The sequence below is a fragment of the Podarcis pityusensis genome (genome assembly GCF_964106645.2).
Source record: "Podarcis pityusensis genome assembly, chromosome: 8".
NCBI lineage: Eukaryota > Metazoa > Chordata > Lepidosauria > Squamata > Lacertidae > Podarcis > Podarcis pityusensis.
In genome coordinates this window covers 79877797-79898699 of record NC_138033.1, presented here as the reverse complement: position 1 = coordinate 79898699, position 20903 = coordinate 79877797, and the positions used below count along the sequence as shown (strand labels likewise).

Genomic DNA, 20903 nt, shown 5'->3' with positions numbered 1-20903 from the left:
AGTTTGCATCCCAAACATATTTAAGTGTAACCGCTCACCTTTTCCCCAGTTATAGCTGCTAGATAATGCTGCTCCCACCTTTTGCATGATCAATGCGGGGAGTTAGCTAACACGGCTTGCGGACCTGGAATGGTTCTGTGGGTCCTCTCCATCTTTTGCCACAAACAGACATCTCAGTTGCTCTTCCAGCATCAGCACCGCCCTTTATGCACAGAGAGGGGAGAGCCACTGGTACCCTACGAAGCCTCAAGAGGGGGATAACTGCTGCTTCCAGGCACTGGGAATCAAAGGAGCTTTTGAACAAGGTATCATCTCTGGCCAAGTCCCATAATCTCTGTTTACCAGTCCCCAAGTCTGGGACAGGTTCCATGTCTGGAGTGGGCAGCCAACGGTTTTTTACCTCCTCGACTTCACTCAAGGGGAAACCCAACCTCAGGCAAGAGGAAGAGGAAGAGCAAGTTTGGGGGCAAGGGAAATCGTGGAACAGCTGTGCAACCTGCAGGTAGGTGCTGTAAAGAAGACAAAAACCAGGAGAAAAGTTGTGCTGAATTTTTACTGGAAAGGGGGGGGGGGAAGTGGGAAGTTTCAGGGAGGGGAGAGATCCAGGAGACCTAGGAAGCCGGAAGCTATCAGAAAAGAATGGTTGTGTGTGTTTGTGTATTTAATATGACTTTTCATATACAGGAAAAACAAGGTAACAGAAATTGATCTAAACAGCATAAAACAGGAATCAAACAACTTTGAAACTGGCTAAGGAAACAGACTGAGATTTGGTCAAATTGATGGACCAGATTCTGAATATAAAAAGCTTTAAAAAATATTATTCAGATGAACCATAAACTAACCAAGGAACCGAAATTTACCACCAGAATGCAAACCTTATTCAGCTGATTCCCTCTGCACAACCCCCCAAACTGTTAAACCCATTGAGAAAATTAAATTTCATCTCTTGAGTGAAAAGCTGGATAATTCAAGCCAAGCAAACTGATTGGGGATAAGAATTATCAAAGATGGACAGAGAAAAGAAATTGAGTACAATTAAGTTTTTCATTTACACAGATTTGTTCTGTGCTGTCCACAATGTATAATTATTTTACTGAATCGTAGATTTAAATATAAAAGGTGCAGTAGGAGAAAATGAAAGGGCTAGTGACCTAGAAACTGTTTTTTAAAAACATTGAGATTGCTAGGTGTTTTTGTTTTAAAAATTGCATGGTTAACTTGAAACATAAAAACTTGTATTGTCAGAAACAGAAAATTGAATAGCTCAGAGGCAGAGCTAGGAAAAGAATGGAATTATTCACAAATGCAAACCATTTGTTCCCTCAAATGTTCATATTTTTGTTTAAAATGTCTTGCGATCCATTTGGACACCCCCCCCAATTTGCATCAATAAAACAGCTGATATCTAAACCGATTTGTGTGAGATAAATGTTTGCTAGACTTTTCTAGTTTGCTAGACTCGTTTCAACCGGGAAGGCTTAGTAGGAAACCAATAAATTTTATGCTGATACTTATTATTGCAGAGGAGGATGTTAAAGCATCACATTTCTAGATCATCGCCACAGCTCCATCTTGCCCTATGGGTTCATCAAAAAAATCCTAAGCTCCGCAGCAAATTCATGAAGCAATCTTTCGGAATAAATTTTTCTCCTATTAACTCACCATCAAATGCTCTGTTGTCCAGTTGCATCATTTTCACTATAGTTGCTCTGGGAAAAAAGTGGGGTTCTATCTTCCCTCTTTTTATTTATTTGCACAGAGGTGCTCTTATGTGTGTGTTTTATTACAAATATAGCAGAGGGGGGAAAGGGAGAAGGAAGAGGAAAAAACAAACAACGCCAATTCCTACTGACATTAAGAATAAGTCATCATCCAAAAATATAAGAATAACCCATCAAAAAAGCTGTTGATTTTTCATCAGGTCTTTTTTTAAAAAATACCCCATACATACACCCCCACACACACCCACACACACCGTTGATTTATTAACCGTCTTCTCAAGACAATTTACACATAAGGTAATTTAAAACTGTTAATAACACTTGAGACAACAAAAACACCCAAAGCAAGACTAAAACTGCCACCAGTTGTTAGGGTTTTCGCCTTGCTTTAAATTTATTTGTTGTCTTTTTGCTTTAAACTGTTTTTAATTACAGTGGTACCTCGGATTACATACACTTCAGGTTACAGACGCTTCAGGTTACGGACTCCGCTAACCCGGAAATAGTACCTCGGGTTAAGAACTTTGCTTCAGGATGAGAACAGAAATTGTGTTCTGGCGGCGCGGTGGCAGCGGGAGGCCCCATTAGCTAAAGGGGTGCTTCAGGTTAAGAACAGTTTCAGGTTAAGAACAGACCTCCAGAACGAATTAAGTACTTAACCCGAGGTACCACTGTACTTCAGGGGTCAGCAAACTTTTTTAGCAGGGGGCCGGTCCGCTGTTCCTCAGACCTTGTGGGGGGCCGGACTATATTTTTTTGGGTGGGGGGGGGAATAAACAAATTCCTAAGCCCCATAAATAACCCAGAGATGCATTTTAAATAAAAGGGTGCATTCTACTCATGTAAAAACACGCTGGTTCCCGGTCCATCAGTGGGCCAGATTTAGAAGGGAATTGGGCCTGATCCGGCCCCCGGGGCCTTAGTTTGCCTACCCATGAAATACTTTATGTCCTGTTTATCCAGCTGGGAAAACCTGATGTGACGTGAAAATGTGGAGAAATGAACTTATGAATGGAAAAACGAGAAAGGGAGAAAAACTGAGATTGATATTGACTCAGCTGTGATTCCTGCAGTGCAGGGGGGTTGGACTAGTCACTAGATTAGATTATCCTTCGGTCCCTTTCTAACTCTACAATTCTATGAGTATGCATACCTTTCCACTTGTGAAGGGGACAAAATTAACCAGTTTCTCCTTTACTTTCCTCAGCTTCTGTCCCTGTAGTACCAGCAAGACAGTGAGGCGAATCCTGGTCGCCTGCCTGGTCTCTGTGGCCACCTTGATGGGGAGCATCTCTCTGGATTTAAGCAAAACTCTGGAATCATGGAGGAACGTCAAGGCGGCCCTCACCAGCATCCCCTCCTGCCAGACTGTCTGGGTCCTCAATCTCGCCAGCCTCTTCAGAGATGAGATTCATAGCCAGGAAGATGGCGAGGGCAAAGCACTGAACACGTTCTTCCTGGATCGCGCGTTGGGGAAATTTGCAGTTTCCTGCGAGGGATCCGGAGGGAAGGACCATGTGATGCAGGTGCCATGCAAGGAAGACTTTGGGTGCCAAACTTTCGCCAGTGAGATCAGGGAGAAGCTGAACGGCACCCAAGCGGCGGTGATGGGTCTCGCGTGGTCCAGGATTGTTTCCGAAATCCTCGAGGTGTTTGGGAGTCCTGAGGAAGACCTTGAAGCGATAAAGTTGAACCCAGATTGGGTTGACGTGGTGTCCCTCAGAGCCATCCTCAGAACCAAAGGAGGCTTCCTAAAGTCCCAAGAGATGCCTCCATCATCTTCTGTGGACACCCAAGGCCTGTGGTACCAAATGTCTGCCGTTCTGACCTATGCCATCATCGCATCTGAAAGCGTTCGAGGGTGTTGGGAGGAGAACCCAAACCTCTCCATTTCTTCCACCCAATATGGGGGCATCCCGGTTTTCTCCCCACCACCCTCTCCATTGCCACCGGACGAGCATTTGGTGAAGGACTTGGATTCCTTGCAGGCCTGCTTGTGGGAGAAGAGCCGGCAGAGGCTGAGCAAGAAATCCAGAGATATGCTCTCCCTGGTGAGCCTCAAAATCTGCCTGCTGGCGGTCGCCAGCCTCATCTACCCCATCGTCCTGGTGTCGTTCAAGGAGATGACAGATTGGATCCGGAATTACGCCAGGAGCCTCAAGGAACGGACAGAGGATTTGAAGCGTGAGCGGAGCTTGGCTGAGGACCTCCTGCACCAGATGTTGCCCAAATCCGTCGCCAAGCAGCTGAGGAAACGCAAGCATGTGGAGGCGGAAAATTACGACCAGGTAAAAACAGGTGACTTGCACACCGCTAGCCTGGTCTCTTCGATTCAGGGATGTCGCTCAAGGGCAGTCAGTGCAGAGAAGAAATAAATAATAAAATTTGTATCCCACCTTTCCTCCCAAAGGGTCCCAGTGCAGCAAACCACCTCCATCGAAAACATCCTAGAAAACAGTGAAAAACCAGCCACATTTTCTCTGCCAGTGAGTTCAGGGTTGCCAGAAACAGCATCTTTCAGCCTCCAAATGTTCGCCACCGTGTTACATGTTAAAAATTATTATTATTATTATTATTATTATTATTAACCTTTAAATCCCACTTTTTTCTCCAGGGAACTCAAGGCGTTGTACCCAGTGATCTCCCTCCTCAGTCAATCCTCCAAACAACCCTGTGAGGTAGGTTAGGCCAAGAGGCAATGACTGGCCCAGAGGCCATCCAGCGAGCTCCAAGTGGGGGGATTCGAACGCTGGTCTCTCCGAGGTCCTAGCAATGTAGCACAAGAGGATGGCAAGCATGGCAGGCAGATTCGAGGACAACCAAAGAAACATTTCAACATTTCAGTGTAGTGTAGCGCAGTGTAGTATCAAAATATTTTTTAATGGATAGATACCTTTTCAAAAAGGGACGCGGGTGGCGCTGTGGGTTAAACCACAGAGCCTAGGACTTGCCAATCAGAAAGTTGGTGGTTCGAATCCCCACAACAGGGTGAGCTCCCGTTGCTCAGTCCCTGCTCCTGCCAACCTAGCAGTTCGAAAGCACGTCAAAGTGCAAGTAGATAAATAGGTACCTCTCTGGTGGGAAGGTAAACGGCGTTTCCGTGCGCTGCTCTGGTTTCCCAGAAGCGGCTTAGTCATGCTGGCCACATGACCCGGAAGCTGTACGCCGGTTCCCTCAGCCAGTAAAGCCAGATGAGCGCCGCAACCCCAGAGTCGGCCACGACTGGACCTAATGGTCAGGGGTCCCTTTACCTTTACCTTACCTTTTCAAAATGAGAGCAAGAACATCAAGTGATACTGAGGACAACCCTAGTTGTGTTTTCCAATGTATTTCTGAGCGTGAGCAGATTTTTATTCTGAAAGCGTGGCCCAGAGGAGAGTGATGGTATATGTCGCCAGGGTAGGAATTTTTTGCAAATAAATCGAATAAATGAAAAGAGATAACACGCCGAGAGGCTTTCAGCTTCCCAACAGACCCCCTTCCCCAAATACCAAATGAATAGTTTTTCGTTCAGATAACCATAATGATATAATAATAAAAATTTATTATTTATGCACCGCCCATCTGGCTGGGTTTCCCCAGCCACTCTGGGCAGTTTCCAATAAAATATTAAAATACAATAGTCTGTTAAACATTAAAAGCTTCCCTAAACAGGGCTGCCTTCAGATGTCTTCTAAAAGTCAGATAGTTTTTTCTCTTTGACATCTGGTGGGAGGGTGTCCCACAGGGCGGGTGCCACTACCGAGAAGCCCCTCTGCCTGGTTCCCTGTAGCTTGGCTTCTTGCAGCGAGGGAACCCCAGAAGGCCCTCAGCGCTGGACCTCAGTGTCTGGGCAGAACGATGGGGTGGAGACGCTCCTTCAGATATACTGGACCGAGGCCATTTAGGGCTTTAAAGGTCAACACCAACACTTTGAATTGTGCTCGGAAACATACTGGGAGACAATGTAGGTCTTTCAGGACCGGTGTTATGTGGTCTCGGCGGCCGCTGCCAGTCACCAGTCTAGCTGCCGCATTCTGGATTAGTTGTAGTTTTCAGGTCACTTTCAAAGGTAGCCCCACGTAGAGCACATTGCAGTAGTCCCAGCGGGAGATAACTAGAGCATGCACCATTCTGGCGAGACAGTCCAAAATTCTCAATAACAAAAGATTTTATTGGCTGTTGTCTTTATGCCTTAGTGATAAGAATCGGAAGGAGAGTAAGTGTGGTCCAGTGGCGTTGCAGGGTGTTGGACTAGTTGAACTCTGCGATTCTATGAATTGCTCCTCATAGTTCCCTCTCACCTCTTGAGTGGTCACATGTCGGCGACCATTTTGAAATGCCTTCTGCTTCCCAAAGGTTTGCCAGGAAATGGTACCTCGCAGGGAAATAAATGACCTCCTTTTCGCCATCTCCTCTCTCGTCTCTGGGTGCTTGGCGATCGTCATGCGGGGGGACCCTCTTGACACCGCCCCACCCCGAAAAAGAATTACATTTGCATTTCAACGAGAGGTGTAATTTCCTAAACAATCCCATAATTGAGCAATTACGAACAGCCGGATCAGAACCCTCAGCATCAAAGACGAAGCCTTGGAGGAGAGAATTGCAGAAAGACATCTGGAGATAATTGCAGCAGCTATAGGGAATTCAGAGGGGGGAAACGAAGAATTAAGCGAGGATCCGGGCAGCCTTTAGGACAGAATATCAAAGAGGGCTTTAAGCATCACTTCATAATCACGGGAAAGACATCTTTCCTCAAACCCTGCTGTGGAGCTGTTTTCCTAAACCTGGAGTAGTGTAGTGGTTAGAGTGCTGGACTGGGACGTGGGAGACCTGGGTTCGAATCTCGACTAGGCTGTGAAGCTCACTGGGCCAGCCATTGCCTCTCAGCCTGACCCACCTCACAGGGTTGTTGTGGGGGTTAAATGAGTGAGCCACCTGGAGCTCCCGTGGAGAAAAAGGTGGGACAAAAATGTAATGAACACGTAAGCACACGGCTATCTATCGTATAGATGTGATAGCTGCTTAAACACTTGTCCCGTGATGGTTTGGCCCGGAAGAAGAGCAGCCTGCTAAGAGCCGCCACAACGTCTGGGAGCAGCCATTTTTATTTCCCACAATGCTCTATACCTCTATAAAATGCTATTCACAATAAAGGAGTGAAATGAAAGATAAGATATCAGAAAAAAGAAAAAAAGAACAAAGAAAAAATAAAGAAGTAAAAGAAAAGGATCATAGGTGAATTTTTTAAAAAGTAGATAAGTACAGTGGTACCTCACAAGACGAATGCCTCGCAAGACGAAAAACTCGCAAGATGAAAGAGTTTTTCGTTTTTTGAGTTGCTTCACAAGACAAATTTCCCTATGGGCTTGCTTCGCAAGACGAAAAACAAAAAAAACGAAAACGTCTTGCAAGTTTGTTTCCTTTTTCTTAAAACCGTTAATACCCAGGGTGACTTCGAGGAGCAACTCATAGCACGCGGTGTGGTAGCCTTTTTTTCAGGTTTTTGAAGACTTTGGTGATTTTGAAGACTTTGGGAAACCGTGCTTCGCAAGACGAAAAATTCGCAAGACGAAAAAACTCGCAGAACGAATTAATTTTGTCTTGCGAGGCACCACTGTATTCACTATACATAGCCGTTTCCCATCTATATTTATATTCAATTGTATAATTTCATCTTGTCCTTATCTACCTTAAAAAGTGTTTGTCTGTTTTTTTTTTAAAAAGGACTTCAACCGTTTGCCTCATGCGTTTTTAATAATCTGTTCGTCAGATCCTCTGTTCTTCATATTTTCCCTTTGGATTTCCTTAATGTTTCACTTTGGTTGTTGTTTTTTAAAAAAATATTGTTAAAATAGTTCATCATTAATACACATATATTACAGATATACAAGCATACAAACATACATTTCATACAATCCTTAAAAGTGTTCAAACATACTTACACTCAATCCCACAAATAATTTGTATTTTTTAGATTACGCACAAAATTATTCTAAACACAACCAGATTTTTATAGTTGAGCCCTGGTTTTGTAAAGAATCATTTAAGAACTCCTATTGCTTCATAACCATAGTTTTGGATTTTCTCCTTATGATGATGTGGTATGATAATACAGCCCAATCCGTCTCCCCACAACAGGTAACCATCTTCTTCTCGGATGTCGTGGGCTTCACCAGCATCGCCGCCTCCTGCACCCCGTTACAGGTGGTTGAGATGCTCAACAACCTCTACGTCTGCTTCGATACCCGGATCGAATCCTACGATGTTTACAAGGTCAGTGGCTTCCGGCTTTGTTAAAGCATCGGGGTGGTCAGGGAAGACTTCTCAGGCAGGAAAAGAAGAGGGCAACCCAAAAACGACAGTGTGGCCAGGGGCCTACTGGGCAGGGCCGTTGTGAATAATAATAACAACCAACATAAGGTTTTCTGGAGATCAACTTGATGGATCAACTTGATGGATTATGCTGAAATGGCTAAAATGACCGGAAGAATCAGAAATCAAGAAGATCAAAATTTTAATAAGGAATGGGGAAAAGTTATAATTTATCTTCAGAACCATTGTAAACAGCAAAAACATTTAGTAGGATTGGAATAACGCTTGTAGTTTAATGGTGAATTTTGGACATAATCCAAAAGGTTTGGATTATAGGAAAAGATGCAGGAGGAAATGATTAACAATAGGACCCACAAAGGAGAAGAGGGAAGTTCAGGAAGTTCTTTGGAATCTTGTATTTATGTTGTATGTTGGATTGTAAAACTTTAATCTGACAACCGTGTGTGTGTGTGTGTGTGTGTGTGTGTGTGTGTGTGTATATATATATATATATATATATATATATATATAAAGATTTGCTGGAGATGCACCTCTTTTGACACTTGGGATGCCTATTTTTGAGATTGTAAGTCATTTCAAAGGGATGCGGGTGGCACTGTGAGTTCAACCACAGAGCCTAGGGCTTGCCGATCGGAAGGTCGGCGGTTCGAATCCCCATGACAGGGTGAGCTCTTGTTGCTCGGTCCCTGCTCCTGCCAGCCTAGCAGTTCGAAAGCACGTCAAAGTGCAAGTAGGTGAATAGGGACCGCTCTGATGGGAAGGTAAACGGTGTTTCCGTGCGCTGCTCTGGTTCGCCAGAAGCGGCTTAGTCCTGCTGGCCACATGACCCGGAAGCTGTACGCCAGCTCCCTCAGCCAATAAAGCGAGATGAGCGCCACAACCCCAGAGTCGGCCACGACTGGACCTAATGGTCAGGGGTCCCTTTACCTTTACCATTTCAAACTGCTTTTAATACTGTGTCTTGATTACCCTTAGGGTAAAAGGCAGGCAGAAATAAATTTACAGTAGTAGTAGTAGTAGTAGTAGTAATTTGCCTGGTGACCAAGCCACCGAAAGCATGTTTTATATTTTCGCTCAGATCTTGACTAAATGACCCTCAAGGTCTCTTCCGATTCCACAATTTTTGGGTCCCTCTTCCCCACCAGGTGGAGACCATCGGGGACGCCTACATGGTCGTGAGCGGCTTGCCAGAGAGGAACGGCACAAAGCACGCAGATGAGATCGCCAAGATGGCTCTGGACTTGGTGGCCGCCGTCCGGCAAGTCGTGATACCCCACATGCCCAGCGGCAAACTGCAGCTACGGGCCGGGATTCACACAGGTGAGATAGGTTGGCAGAGATGGAGAAGAGGCAGCCACATGGGGGCAGCGCTGTCCAACTCTTTGACCTGGTATTCACCTTTCTGTCAATTTTAATCATTTTTAAAGGCATTTAACTGGTTTTTTTTAAAAAAAACAGATAGTTTCATTTTTATTCTTTTTGTAAACTGGTTTGTGGGTGTTGGGTTGTTGTTGTCGTTCTACAATCAAGCCGTGCACATTTTTTAACTAAATCAGTGACTGCAATGATAAAGGGGATGGAGTGACTCCCCCTATGGCGAAAGTTTGCATCGTTTGGGACTTTTCCGTTGAGAGAAAAAGCAAGTAAGAGGTGACGTGTAGAAGTTTAGCACGGCAGGGAACAATTCTTTTCTCCCTCTGGAATCTGAGGACATCCAATGAGGCTGAATGCTGGGAGATTCAGGACAGAAATCTCCTGAATTTCAGTCCTCGCAGCACAAAGTTAAACTATGGAACTCCCTGCCACAGGGATGGCCACCAACGTGGCTGGTTTAAGAGAGGAGTAGACAAATTCGTGGAGGAGGAGAGTGCCATTGATGGCTAGTTGCCACAATGGCTATGCTCTGCCTCCACAGAAGAGGAGGAGGAGGAGGAGGAGTTTGGATTTGATATCCCGCTTTATTACTACCCGAAGGAGTCTCAAAGCGGCTAACAGTCTCCTTTCCCTTCCTCCTCCACAACAAACACTCTGTGAGGTGAGTGGGGCTGAGAGACTTCAAAGAAGTGTGACTGGCCCAAGGTCATCCAGCAGCTGCATGTGGAGGAGCGGAGACACGAACCCGGTTCACCAGATTACCAGTCTATCGCTCTTAACCACCGCACCACACTGGCAAAGAGAGAGCTGTTATGCTCTGGTTTCCCATATACAGTGGTACCTGTTGGTTTCTATTTCCCTCACTGAGCAGCAACTGCAGTCACAAGACATTGTTTTGCATTCCACAGTCAGAGTTACTGTTGGATTCCCACGGGAATGGGAGACTGGATGTGACGTACACTGGTTTCCTGTTTTTCACTGTTTCTCTCAGTGTTCTTTGTTTCCGAGAGGAGTTGCTTCTCTGCTCTCACAGAGGCAAGATGCATGTTTGTATTCTCTCAGTGTAGAGTGGAAATAAAGTTAAGAATGTGGCACATACTGCTTATCCTTCTGCTGTGTGGACTACTCTGCTCGGGCTCAAGATAAGACGAGCCTGTATCAGCTTCAGATGGGCCGAAGCTGGTCAAAATCTCACAGTACCTTGGTCCTCAGATGCCTTGGTACACAAACGACTTAGAACCCAAACACTGCAAACCCGGAAGTAAGTGTTCTGGTTTGCTAACTTTTTTGGAAGCTGAATATGCTCCATTTTGAGTGCCATACTTCTGTTTTGAGTGTTAAGATGAGGTCTGTTTGTTTTTGCTATTTATTTTTCATTTTTGTTTTTGTGGGGGTTTTTCCATTTTGTTTTTGTGACTATGTGGAACCCAGTTCAGCTACTGATGGATTGATTGATTGTGTGACTGCAGTACATTGTTTATTGCTTTCATTTTATGGATCAATGGTCTTGTTAGATAGTAAATTTCATGGCACAGTGGTACCTCGGGTTACAGATGCTTCAGGTTACAGACTCCGCTAACCCAGAAATAGTACCTCGGGTTAAGAACTTTGCTTCAGGATGAGAACAGAAATTGTGTGGCGGTGGCGTGGCGGCAATGGGAGGCCCCATTAGCTTTAGGTTAAGAACAGTTGGTGCTTCAGGTTAAGAATAGTTTCAGGTTAAGAACGGACCTCCAGAACAAATTAAGTTCTTAACCCGAGGTACCACTGTAAATGCCTGTTTTGGGGGTTGTTTTTAAAAGTCTGGGACGGATTAATCCATTTTGCGTTGCTTTCTATGGGAAAGAGCGTCTTGGTTTTGGAACGGACTTCCGGAACGGATTAAGTTTGAGGAACAAGGTACCACTGTCGTTGGCTACTGTAAGAAAAGGATACTGGAGTGGATCTGGCCTGATCCAGCGGGTGGTTCTTATGTTATTGAACAAAAAATCATCTCTGTCTGCCCTGACATTTACCCTCCTCTCCCTCTCCCTGTTTCTCTCACCTAGGTCCGTGTGTGGCTGGCGTCGTCGGACATAAAATGCCTCGGTATTGCCTCTTTGGTGACACGGTGAACACAGCCTCTCGTATGGAGTCCACCAGTTTGCGTGAGTGGCTGTGACCCCCGCCACATCCCTCCGCCCCACAAGATCCCAGAGAGCTTGCCATCGCAGCCAGTTTGCTTGATTCTGTTTGTTTGTTTTTAATTTCTTTATTTGGTTTTTTAGATTACAACTTTACAGTCACATATTGAACATACAACATAGAAACAAGATGCCAAAGAACCTACTGGAGTTCCCTTATTCCCTCTGTGGGTCCTATTGTTATTCATTTCCTCCTGAATCTTTTATAATAATCCAAGTCTTTTACCTCTCCATTATGTCCAAAATTCACCCTTAAACTACAAGTGATATTCCAATCCTACTCAGGATTTTCACTGTTTACAATGGTTTTTAGGATAAATTATCAATTTCCCCCGTTCCTTTTTGAAATTTTAGTCTTCCTGATTTCTGATTCTTCTGGTCATTTTTGCCGTTTTGGAATAATTCATCTATTTAATCTGCCATTCTTCCCTGGTCGAGACTTTATCTTCTTTCTAACTGTGATTCCAAATTGTTTTACAGTGGTACCTCAGGTTAAGAACTTAATTCGTTTTGGAGGTCCGTTCTTAACCTGAAACTGTTCTTAACCTGAAGCACCACTTTAACTAATGGGGCCGCCAGGCCGCCGCTGCGCGATTTCCGTTCTCATCCTGAAGCAAAGTTCTTAACCCGAGGTACTATTTCTGGGTTAGCAGCGTCTGTAACCTGAAGCATCTGTAACCTGAAGAGTCTGTAACCCGAGGTACCACTGTACTTGGGTTGCAGCCCTTGCTACTCCTCCTACACAGAGTAGACCCATTGATGTTAACAGGCATGACTAACCAAGCCTTATTAATTTCAGTGGGCCCATAGAGTAGAACGCTCAAACTGACTACACACCATGCATTTAAAGCACACGACTGCTCTCAAAGAAATTCTAGGAACTGTAGTTTGTTAAGGATGCTGGGAGGTTATAAATTTCCCCCATTCCTTATTAAAAATTTGGTCTTCCTGATTTCTGTTTAAGAATAATTTTTTATTAACCGACCAATCACATCAAATCAAACCAAATTACATAAATTCCAAATTACACAGCCGAATTTTAAATTTTTGTTGGGGGTACCCATATTTCAAGTTCCGAAGGGATCCAATCAACTTCTTGCTTCTTACTGCTGTTTTAATGTCCACAAATCTAACCTTATGATGTTCACAGTATTATCCAGTCCTTTCTTATTATTTTTCCACATCTCTTGTTGTTATTTTCATATATTTTGGTCTTCCTGATTTCTGATTCATCCAGTCATTTTAGCCATTTCGGCATAATCAATCAACTTGATCTGCCATTCTTCTCTGGTCGGGACTTTATCTTCTTTCCATCTCTGGGCCAATAACATCGCCGCAGCCATGGTCGCATACATAAATAATCCAGCATATACAAAAACGTAATTAAACATAAAAAACTTCCCTATACAGGGCTGCCTTCAGATGTCTTCTAAAGGTTGTATAGTTATTTCTTGACATCATATATATGTGTGTGTATAATTTTTTTATTAAGTTTTCTTTTTTACAATTTTGAATTTCATGTTAAATGGCTGTTTCGGGGGTTGTTTTTAAAAGTCTGGAACGGATGAATCCATTTTCCTTTACTTTCTATGGGAAAGCGCACCTTGGTTTTGAAACACTTTGGTTTTGGAACGGACTTCGGGAATGGATTAAGTTTGAGAACCAAGGTACCACTGTAGTAAATCAATCAATCAATCAATCAATCAATAAACAAACAAACCAGGAGGATTATGGGTTGTGGGGGTTTGACCTACAGTTTCCCCTTTTGACCAGGAGGTGGCGCAAGGACAGCTCTGCGTTTAACTATGTGTCTTCTGATAACTCATTTCCCAGCTCAGAAGATCCACATCAGTTCCGTCACATGCCTTGCGCTGCTGAAGGACGATGCCTATGACATTGAGCTGAGAGGGGAGATTGAAGTGAAGGTGACTGCTACTATTATCTCCACTCATTTAGCACAACCTGGGGCATTTGCAAGAGAAAGGAGAAAGGAAGGCGAGTTCTCTGCCCCAAGGAGCTTACAGTGGGGTTGTGTTCAACTATGTTTTAATCAGAGGAGATCCCTTGAGATTAATGGGTCTACTCTGAGCAGGACTAACTATACGTTGTATCCAACTAAGTTGTATTAATTTGAAATTAGTGGACCTAAGTTAGTCTTGAGGACTAGTAACTTTATTTTGTGTTTTTAAAAAATGAAGTGAGATTTCTAGGGTGCACCAGTTTGAGCCAGATATCACAGTCTGGGTTGTTTCTAACTAAGTTCAACACAGAGCAAACCTGTTGAAATTAATGGAGTCACTCACATCCATTAACTTCAGTGGGTCTACTCTGAGTACAACCAGCACTGGCTACAATCCATTCTGGATTTATATATAAAGAAAAAGAGGATGAAAATAACTTTCTGTTATTATTATTTTTAAAAATTTGATTACATTTACCAAATACACCAAATACCTAATAATCGACTATACGTTTTGGAAAGTTGTTTTTCCATTCGCTGTGTGTTTGCACACCTCTTGAGATATCCTGGCCAAATGTTGCACAAAACCAAGGAGCAGGTTTTCATCTATGTTTGGAAACAGTTGGGTGCCATTTTGAATCAAGATGGCAGATGGACCCTTTCAAAACTGCACAGGTTTTGACCAAATTTAGGTTTATGGTTCCTCAGATCAAGGAGCTGGTTTTCGCCTGTGTCTGGATGCAACCGGGTGCCATTTTGAATCAAGATGGTGGACCGAACCGTTTGAAGCTGCGCTGATTTTGAACCCCAGATTTCATGGCTGTGCCAATTTCTTTGGCTTCTGAGAATTCCCAAATACCCCCACCCAGACACACACATGGTTACATCACCTTGGCTAGGCTGAGGGTTTAAAAATCTCCCCTTTTCTCTCTCATCCTGGGCAGGGAAAAGGGAAAATGAAGACTTACTGGCTGCTTGGGAATAAGAATTACAGCATCCAGAATGATAGCCTCGTGTGCCATTGGAATCCAGCGTTATCGCAGAAGAAGAAGATGGAACTCAGCCTCGCTTCCATCCAGAAAGTATGGGGTTGATCGCTCTGAAATAGTGGGCTGACATAATTTCAGCCATTGATTTAGAGCTGGCTTAATCCCCATAATGGACGCGGGTGGCGCTGTGGGTTAAACCACAGAGCCTAGGACTTACCTCAGAAGGTCAGCGGTTCGAATCCCCACGACAGGGTGAGCTCCCGTTGCTCGGTCCCTGCTCCTGCCAACCTAGCAGTTCGAAAGCACGTCCAAGTGCAAGTAGATAAATAGGTACCGCTCTGGTGGGAAGGTAAACGGCGTTTCCGTGCGCTGCTCTGGTTTCCCAGAAGCGGCTTAGTCATGCTGGCCACATGACCCGGAAGCTGTACACTGGCTCCCTCAGCCAATAAAGCGAGATGAGCTCCGCAACCCCAGAATAGGCCACAACTGGACCTAATGGTCAGGGGTCCCTTTACCTTAATCCCCATAATAATGGCTGTGGCAACAGTAGACATGCTTGCCAGCTCGCCACAGTGGACCTGCAGAAACGCTCCAGGATTTTGAGGGAGCCTCTGCCAGGTCTACCTGGAGATGTCGGGAATCGAACCCAGAACCACCTGCATGCAAAGCAATTGCTCCTCCACTGAGCTACAGCGTTTGGGATTTTCTTACAAGAGAAAAGGCATTCAAGAGGCGACATGATAGAAGTTTGCAAAATTAAGCATGGGGTGGAGAAAGTAGGTAGAGGAAGGTGTTTTCCCTGTTGTCTCTCATAACGTTAGAACTCACAGACATCCAATGGAGTTGAGGGTTGGAAGATTCAAGGCCGATAAAAGAAAGCCCTTCAGAGTTAGCCTGTGGAACTCTCTGCCGCAGGCAGCCACCAACTCAGATGGCTTTAAAAGAGGACTGGGCAAATTTATGGAGGAGGCAGCAAGCCATGATGTCTGTGTTCTGCCAGTCACAGGGAGAAACACTTCTGTTCCTCAGTTACTGGAAGACACAGGAGGAGAGGGTACTCTAGTGCTCAAATCCTGCATGTAGGATTCCCCCATCAGGGCAAGAAGAAGATGTTGGCCTAGATGGATGGGCCCTGATCCATTTATATGGCATTGTAAAAATGAAGGGGGGCAGGGAAGGAACTGAATTCCTCTAGTACAGATTTCCCAATGTCACTGTTTACCTGCAGAGAGGGAGATAAGCTATTTGAAAATAATAATAATAATAATAATAATAATAATAATAATAATAATAATTTATACCCCGCCCATCTGTCTGGGTTTCCCCAGCCACTCTGGGCGGCTTCCAGCAAAATATTAAAATACAATAATTCATCAAATGTTAAAAGCTTCCCTAAACAGGGCTGCCTTCAGATGTCTTCTAAAAGTCAGATACAGTGGTACCTCAGGTTAAGTACTTAATTCATTCCGGAGGTCCGTTCTTAACCTGAAACTGTTCTTAACCTGAGGTACCACTTTAGCTAATGGGGCCTCCCACTGCTGCCACGCCGCCACTGCGCAATTTCTGTTCTCATCCTGAAGCAAAGTTCTTAACCCGAGGTACTATTTCTGGGTTAGCGGAGTCTGTAACCTAAAGCGTCTGTAACCCGAGATACCACTGTAGTTGTTTATTTCCTTGACATGTGGTGGGAGGGCGTTCCACAGGGCGGGTGCCACTATTGAGAAGGCCCTCTGTCTGGTTCCTTGTAACTTCACTTCTCGCAGGGAGGGAACCTCCAGAAAGCCCTCAGCGCTGGACCTCAGTGTCTGGGCTGGATGATGGGGGTGGAGACGCTCCTTCAGGTATTCTGGACCGAAGCCATTTAGTACTTTAAAGGTCAGCACCAACACTTTGAATTGTGCTCGGAAACATACTGGGAGCCAATGTAGGTCTTTCAGGACCGGTGTTATATGGTCTCGGCGGGCGCTCCCAGTCACCAATCTAGCTGTGTTGCCCTACATTCCGCTTTTGAGCTGTTTTCCTCTCTCAACAGTCAAGCACAGGTACAGCCAAGACCCTGGCGGACGAGAGAATCACAGCATCACCCCATGATCCGAGGGGCTCCCTTGGCCATCACGGGACAAAGCCGCTTGACGTGACCATCGGCGACGGAAGCCAAGTGCGCACCTGTTCTGCTTTCCAAGAGAGCCCGGGGGCAAGTCGCCTCCACCTTTCTGGACCCCCGAATTCACGAGAGGAGGAGAGAGGCCCAGACTTGCTGAACCACCCGCGTCACCGCCCAGACTGCGAGAGGTTGCCGCTGCAAAAGACAGAGCTGCTGCCAGGGTTTGTGGGTGCTGTGTGAAGGGGTGGGTGCCCTGGGAAAATCAGCTTTCCCATTGCACCCAATATGGAGCTCTTGCCTGGGTTTTTTAAAATATATTTATTATATTTTTATTTATTTTGGGGGTTTGGAGATGGAGTTTGAGTGGAAGGGTGCACTGGGGAAAAAGAGTATCCCATGATGCCCAAGAAGGCCCTCTCCCCGGGATTTTGTGAAAGGGAGGGTGCACGGTGAAATATACAGTGGTACCTCAGGTTAAGTACTTAATTCGTTCCGGAGGTCCGTACTTAACCTGAAACTGTTCTTAACCTGAAGCACCACTTTAGCTAATGGGGCCTCCTGCTGCTGCCGCGCCGCCGGAGCACGAGATCTGTTCTCATCCTGAAGCAAAGTTCTTAACCTGAGGTAATATTTCTGGGTTAGCAGAGTCTGTAACCTGAAGCATACGTAACCTGGAGTGTATGTAACCCGAGGTACCACTGTACTCGGAGTCGAGAGTGGATTTCATGCTCTTTATTCAGCTCATGCTGGTGAGGATGAATGGAAGTTCCCCCAGAATGTCTGCTTTATATACATTATTTACACAATGGGGCCCACGTGATTGGCTAATTCCGGGATTCTCCTGTAGACCAATCAGGTTGCAGAATCACCTGGAGCTGGATTGGGTGGCTCCTGTGGACCAATCAGACTGCTGCATTCTGGATCCTACTGTTCTAGGACCAATCAGACTGCTGCATTCTGAATCCTACTGTTCTAGGACTAATCAGACTGCTGCATTTTGGATCCTATTCAACTCAGTACATAACACACTGGGAAAACAGATTTTCCTATGGCACCCAAAATCTGGAGACGCATTTCTCAAACTGCTATGCTTTAGTGTCCAGCATTCATTTTCGCTTGCGGTTAGCACTAGGCAGATTCCTAAGTCACTGTTGATGTGGATATTTATGGACAGTATATAAGAACATTAGAAGATCAGGTCCATTTAGTCCAGTGTCTTGTAATGCAGGAATCTTCCACCCAACATGGGACTCGAACCCAGGACCCCAAGATAAAGTCTCGTGCTCTACAGACCAAGCTGTCCCAGGCTAGGGTTAGACCCAAACAGTTAGGATCAAGCAGTGCCATGCGTCTAATTAATCTGTGTCCCAATTTCTGTCTAAAAAATAATAAATTTGTCAGTCTTCATTGTGTCACAAGACTCTGCGTTGTCTTTTTTTCCTGCAAGAGAGTTAAATCAGTTAGAGTGAGCAAAAGCTGAGCTTACATACAATGACCATTAGGTGGCAGCCAAGGCCTATCCACAAGGGATATTTTAGCAAATACAGATTTGATTCCCCTCAGAAGTCTTGCACCTTCGTTGTACGGCTTTCATCATGTTTTGAAGATATATTATGACATTAAAAGTGTGTTCCTTTACCCTGACCTTTGACACCTGATACCCCATCTTAGCCTTCTGATTCCAAATTGTGAGAGATATACATATATAGTTTTTCAAATTACAGTTTTACACATATCCAACATATGACATAAAAACAAGAAAATTCCTTCCAGTAGCACCTTAAAGACCAACTAAGTTAGTTCTTGGTATGAGCTTTCGTGTGCAAGCACACTTCTTCAGATACACTGAAACAGAAGTTGCCAGACCCTTCTATATAGTGAGAAGGTGGGGAGGGGTATTACTCAGAAGGGTGGTGGGAATGGGTGATTGGCAGATAGCTGAGATGAGCCTGTTGACAACTCCCCTCCCCACCTTCTCACTATATAGAAGGGTCTGGCAACTTCTGTTTCAGTGTATCTGAAGAAGTGTGCTTGCACACGAAAGCTCATACCAAGAACTAACTTAGTTGGTCTTTAAGGTGCTACTGGAAGGAATTTTTTTGTTTTGACTATGGCAGACAAACACGGCTACCTATCTGTAACCATAAAAACAAGGTTTCTAAGGACTCTTCTGGAATTCTCCCCTCCCCTTTGTGGGTCCTATTGTTAGTCATCTCTTCCTGCATCTTTTATGTTAATTCACATCTTTGATATCTCCATTATATCCAAAATTCACCATTAAACTGCAAGTGTTATTCTAATCCTACTAACAATTTTAATTGTTTACAATGGTTTTTAAGATAAATTTTAAAAATTTCCCCATTCCTTATTGACATTTTAGTCTTCCTGATTTCTGATTCTTCCGGTCATTTTTGCTGTTTCGCCGTAATCCAACAACTTAATCTGCCATTCTTCTCTGGTCGGGACTTTTATCTTCTTTCCATCTCTGATTCAAAATTGTCTTCCTTGGGTTGCAGCCCTTGCTACTCCTCCTACTCAGAGTAGACCCGTTGATGTTAACAGGCCTGACTAACCAAGGCTTGTTCATTTCAGGGGGTCCATAGAGTAGAACGTAGAACTCAACACTAAATACACACCATGCATTTAAAGCACAGGACTTCTCCCAAAGGAATTCTGGGAACTGTAGTTTGTTAAGCATGCTAAGGTAAAGGGACCCCTGACCATTAGGTCCAGTCGTGACCGACTCCGGGGTTGTGGCGCTCATCTCACTTTATTGGCTGAGGGAGCCGGCATACAGCTTCCAAGTCATGTGGCCAGCATGACTAAGCCGCTTCTGGCGAACCAGCGCAGCGCACGGAAACGCCGTTTACCTTCCCGCCGGAGTGGTACCTATTTATCTACTTGCACTTGATGTGCTTTCGAACTGCTAGGTTGGCAGGAGCAGGGACCGAGCAACGGGAGCTCACCCCATCGTGGGGATTCGAACCGCCGACCTTCAGATCGGCAAGTCCTAGGCACTGTGGTTTAACCCACAGCACCACCTGCATCCCTTTCATATACTGTAGTATTTTTTAAATTGCCAAAACCCATCCTAGGATAAGACGATAAGAAGAACCTTCTGGTCCTTCTAAGCCAGCCTCCTGTTCTAATAGCAGCCACCCAGCTGCCCCAAAGGGAAACCCGCAAGCAGGATTCGAACACAAGATCCCTCTCCCCTCCTTTGGTTTCCAGAAACTGGCATTCAGAAGCATCACTGCCTCCATCTGTGATGGGCACGGCATAGTCATCCTGGCTAGTAGCCATCAAGAGTTTTATCCTCTATGCATTTGCCTGGTCCTCTTTTAAAGCCATCCAGATCAGTGGCCATTACCGTCTCCTGTGGCAGGGAGTTCCACAGTTTAACTTTGTGCCGCATGACGGAGCAGTTTCATTTGTCCTCAATCTTCCAACGTTCAGCTTTATGGGACGCCCAGACTTTTCTCTCTCTGCCTTCTCCACGGCACACTATTATTATTATTATTATTATTATTATTATTAGTACCCGCCCATCTGGCTGGGTTTCCCCAGTCACTCTGGGTGGCTTCCACAGAGACCAAAAATACACTAAAATGTCACACATTAAAAACTTCCCTAAACAGGGCTGCCTTCAGATGTCTTCTGAATGTCAGGTAGTGGTTTATCTCTGACATCTGGTGGGAGGGCGTTCCACAGGGTGGGTGCCACTACCGAGAAGGCCCTCTGCCTGGTTCCCTGTAGCTTTGCTTCTCGCAATGAGGGAACCGCCAGAAGGCCCTCGGGGCTGGACCTCAGTGTCCAGGCAGAATGATGGGTGTGGAGACGCTCCTTCAGGTATACTGAAACTTCTAACATGTCAATCTTGCCTTTTTTCTAAACCAAAAAGCCCCTCTAAACCAAAAAGCTGACTCCGTTCCTCACAGGGGAGTCATGGGTGGGGGTGGAGATGTGGAGTGTAATTTTGCCCCCTCAAATCTGAACCAGACTCGACCAGATGCCCAATTTCATTTCGGAAGTTTGCTTTCCAACATGTATATCTTTATTGTTTTAAAATAGATACAGTGGTACCTCGGGATGCAAACGGGATCCGTTCCGGAGCCCCGTTTGCATCCTGAACAGAATGTAAGACGCGACGGCACATCTGCGCATCCACGGGTTACGTTTTGCCGCTTCTGCGCATGTGCGTGATGTCATTTTGAGTGTCTGTGCATGCGCGAGCGGCGAAACCTGGAAGTAACA

At 45.0% G+C, this 20903-nt stretch overlaps 1 protein-coding gene across 1 annotated transcript; it reads left to right on the top strand.

The window, feature by feature from the left end:
• Window positions 1-206: 206 nt before the first annotated feature.
• On the top strand, window positions 207-17103 carry LOC308483438 (uncharacterized protein; the record flags this gene model as incomplete). The annotated part of the gene is made up of 8 exons (XM_081017361.1): window positions 207-502; window positions 2932-4012; window positions 7845-7979; window positions 9185-9359; window positions 11462-11560; window positions 13430-13521; window positions 14501-14638; window positions 16578-17103. The coding sequence occupies 8 exons, from the start codon at window positions 207-209 to the stop codon at window positions 16887-16889; spliced, it is 2328 nt and encodes a 775-aa protein (XP_080873487.1). The 3' UTR covers window positions 16890-17103.
• Between the last annotated feature and the right edge of the window lie 3800 nt (window positions 17104-20903).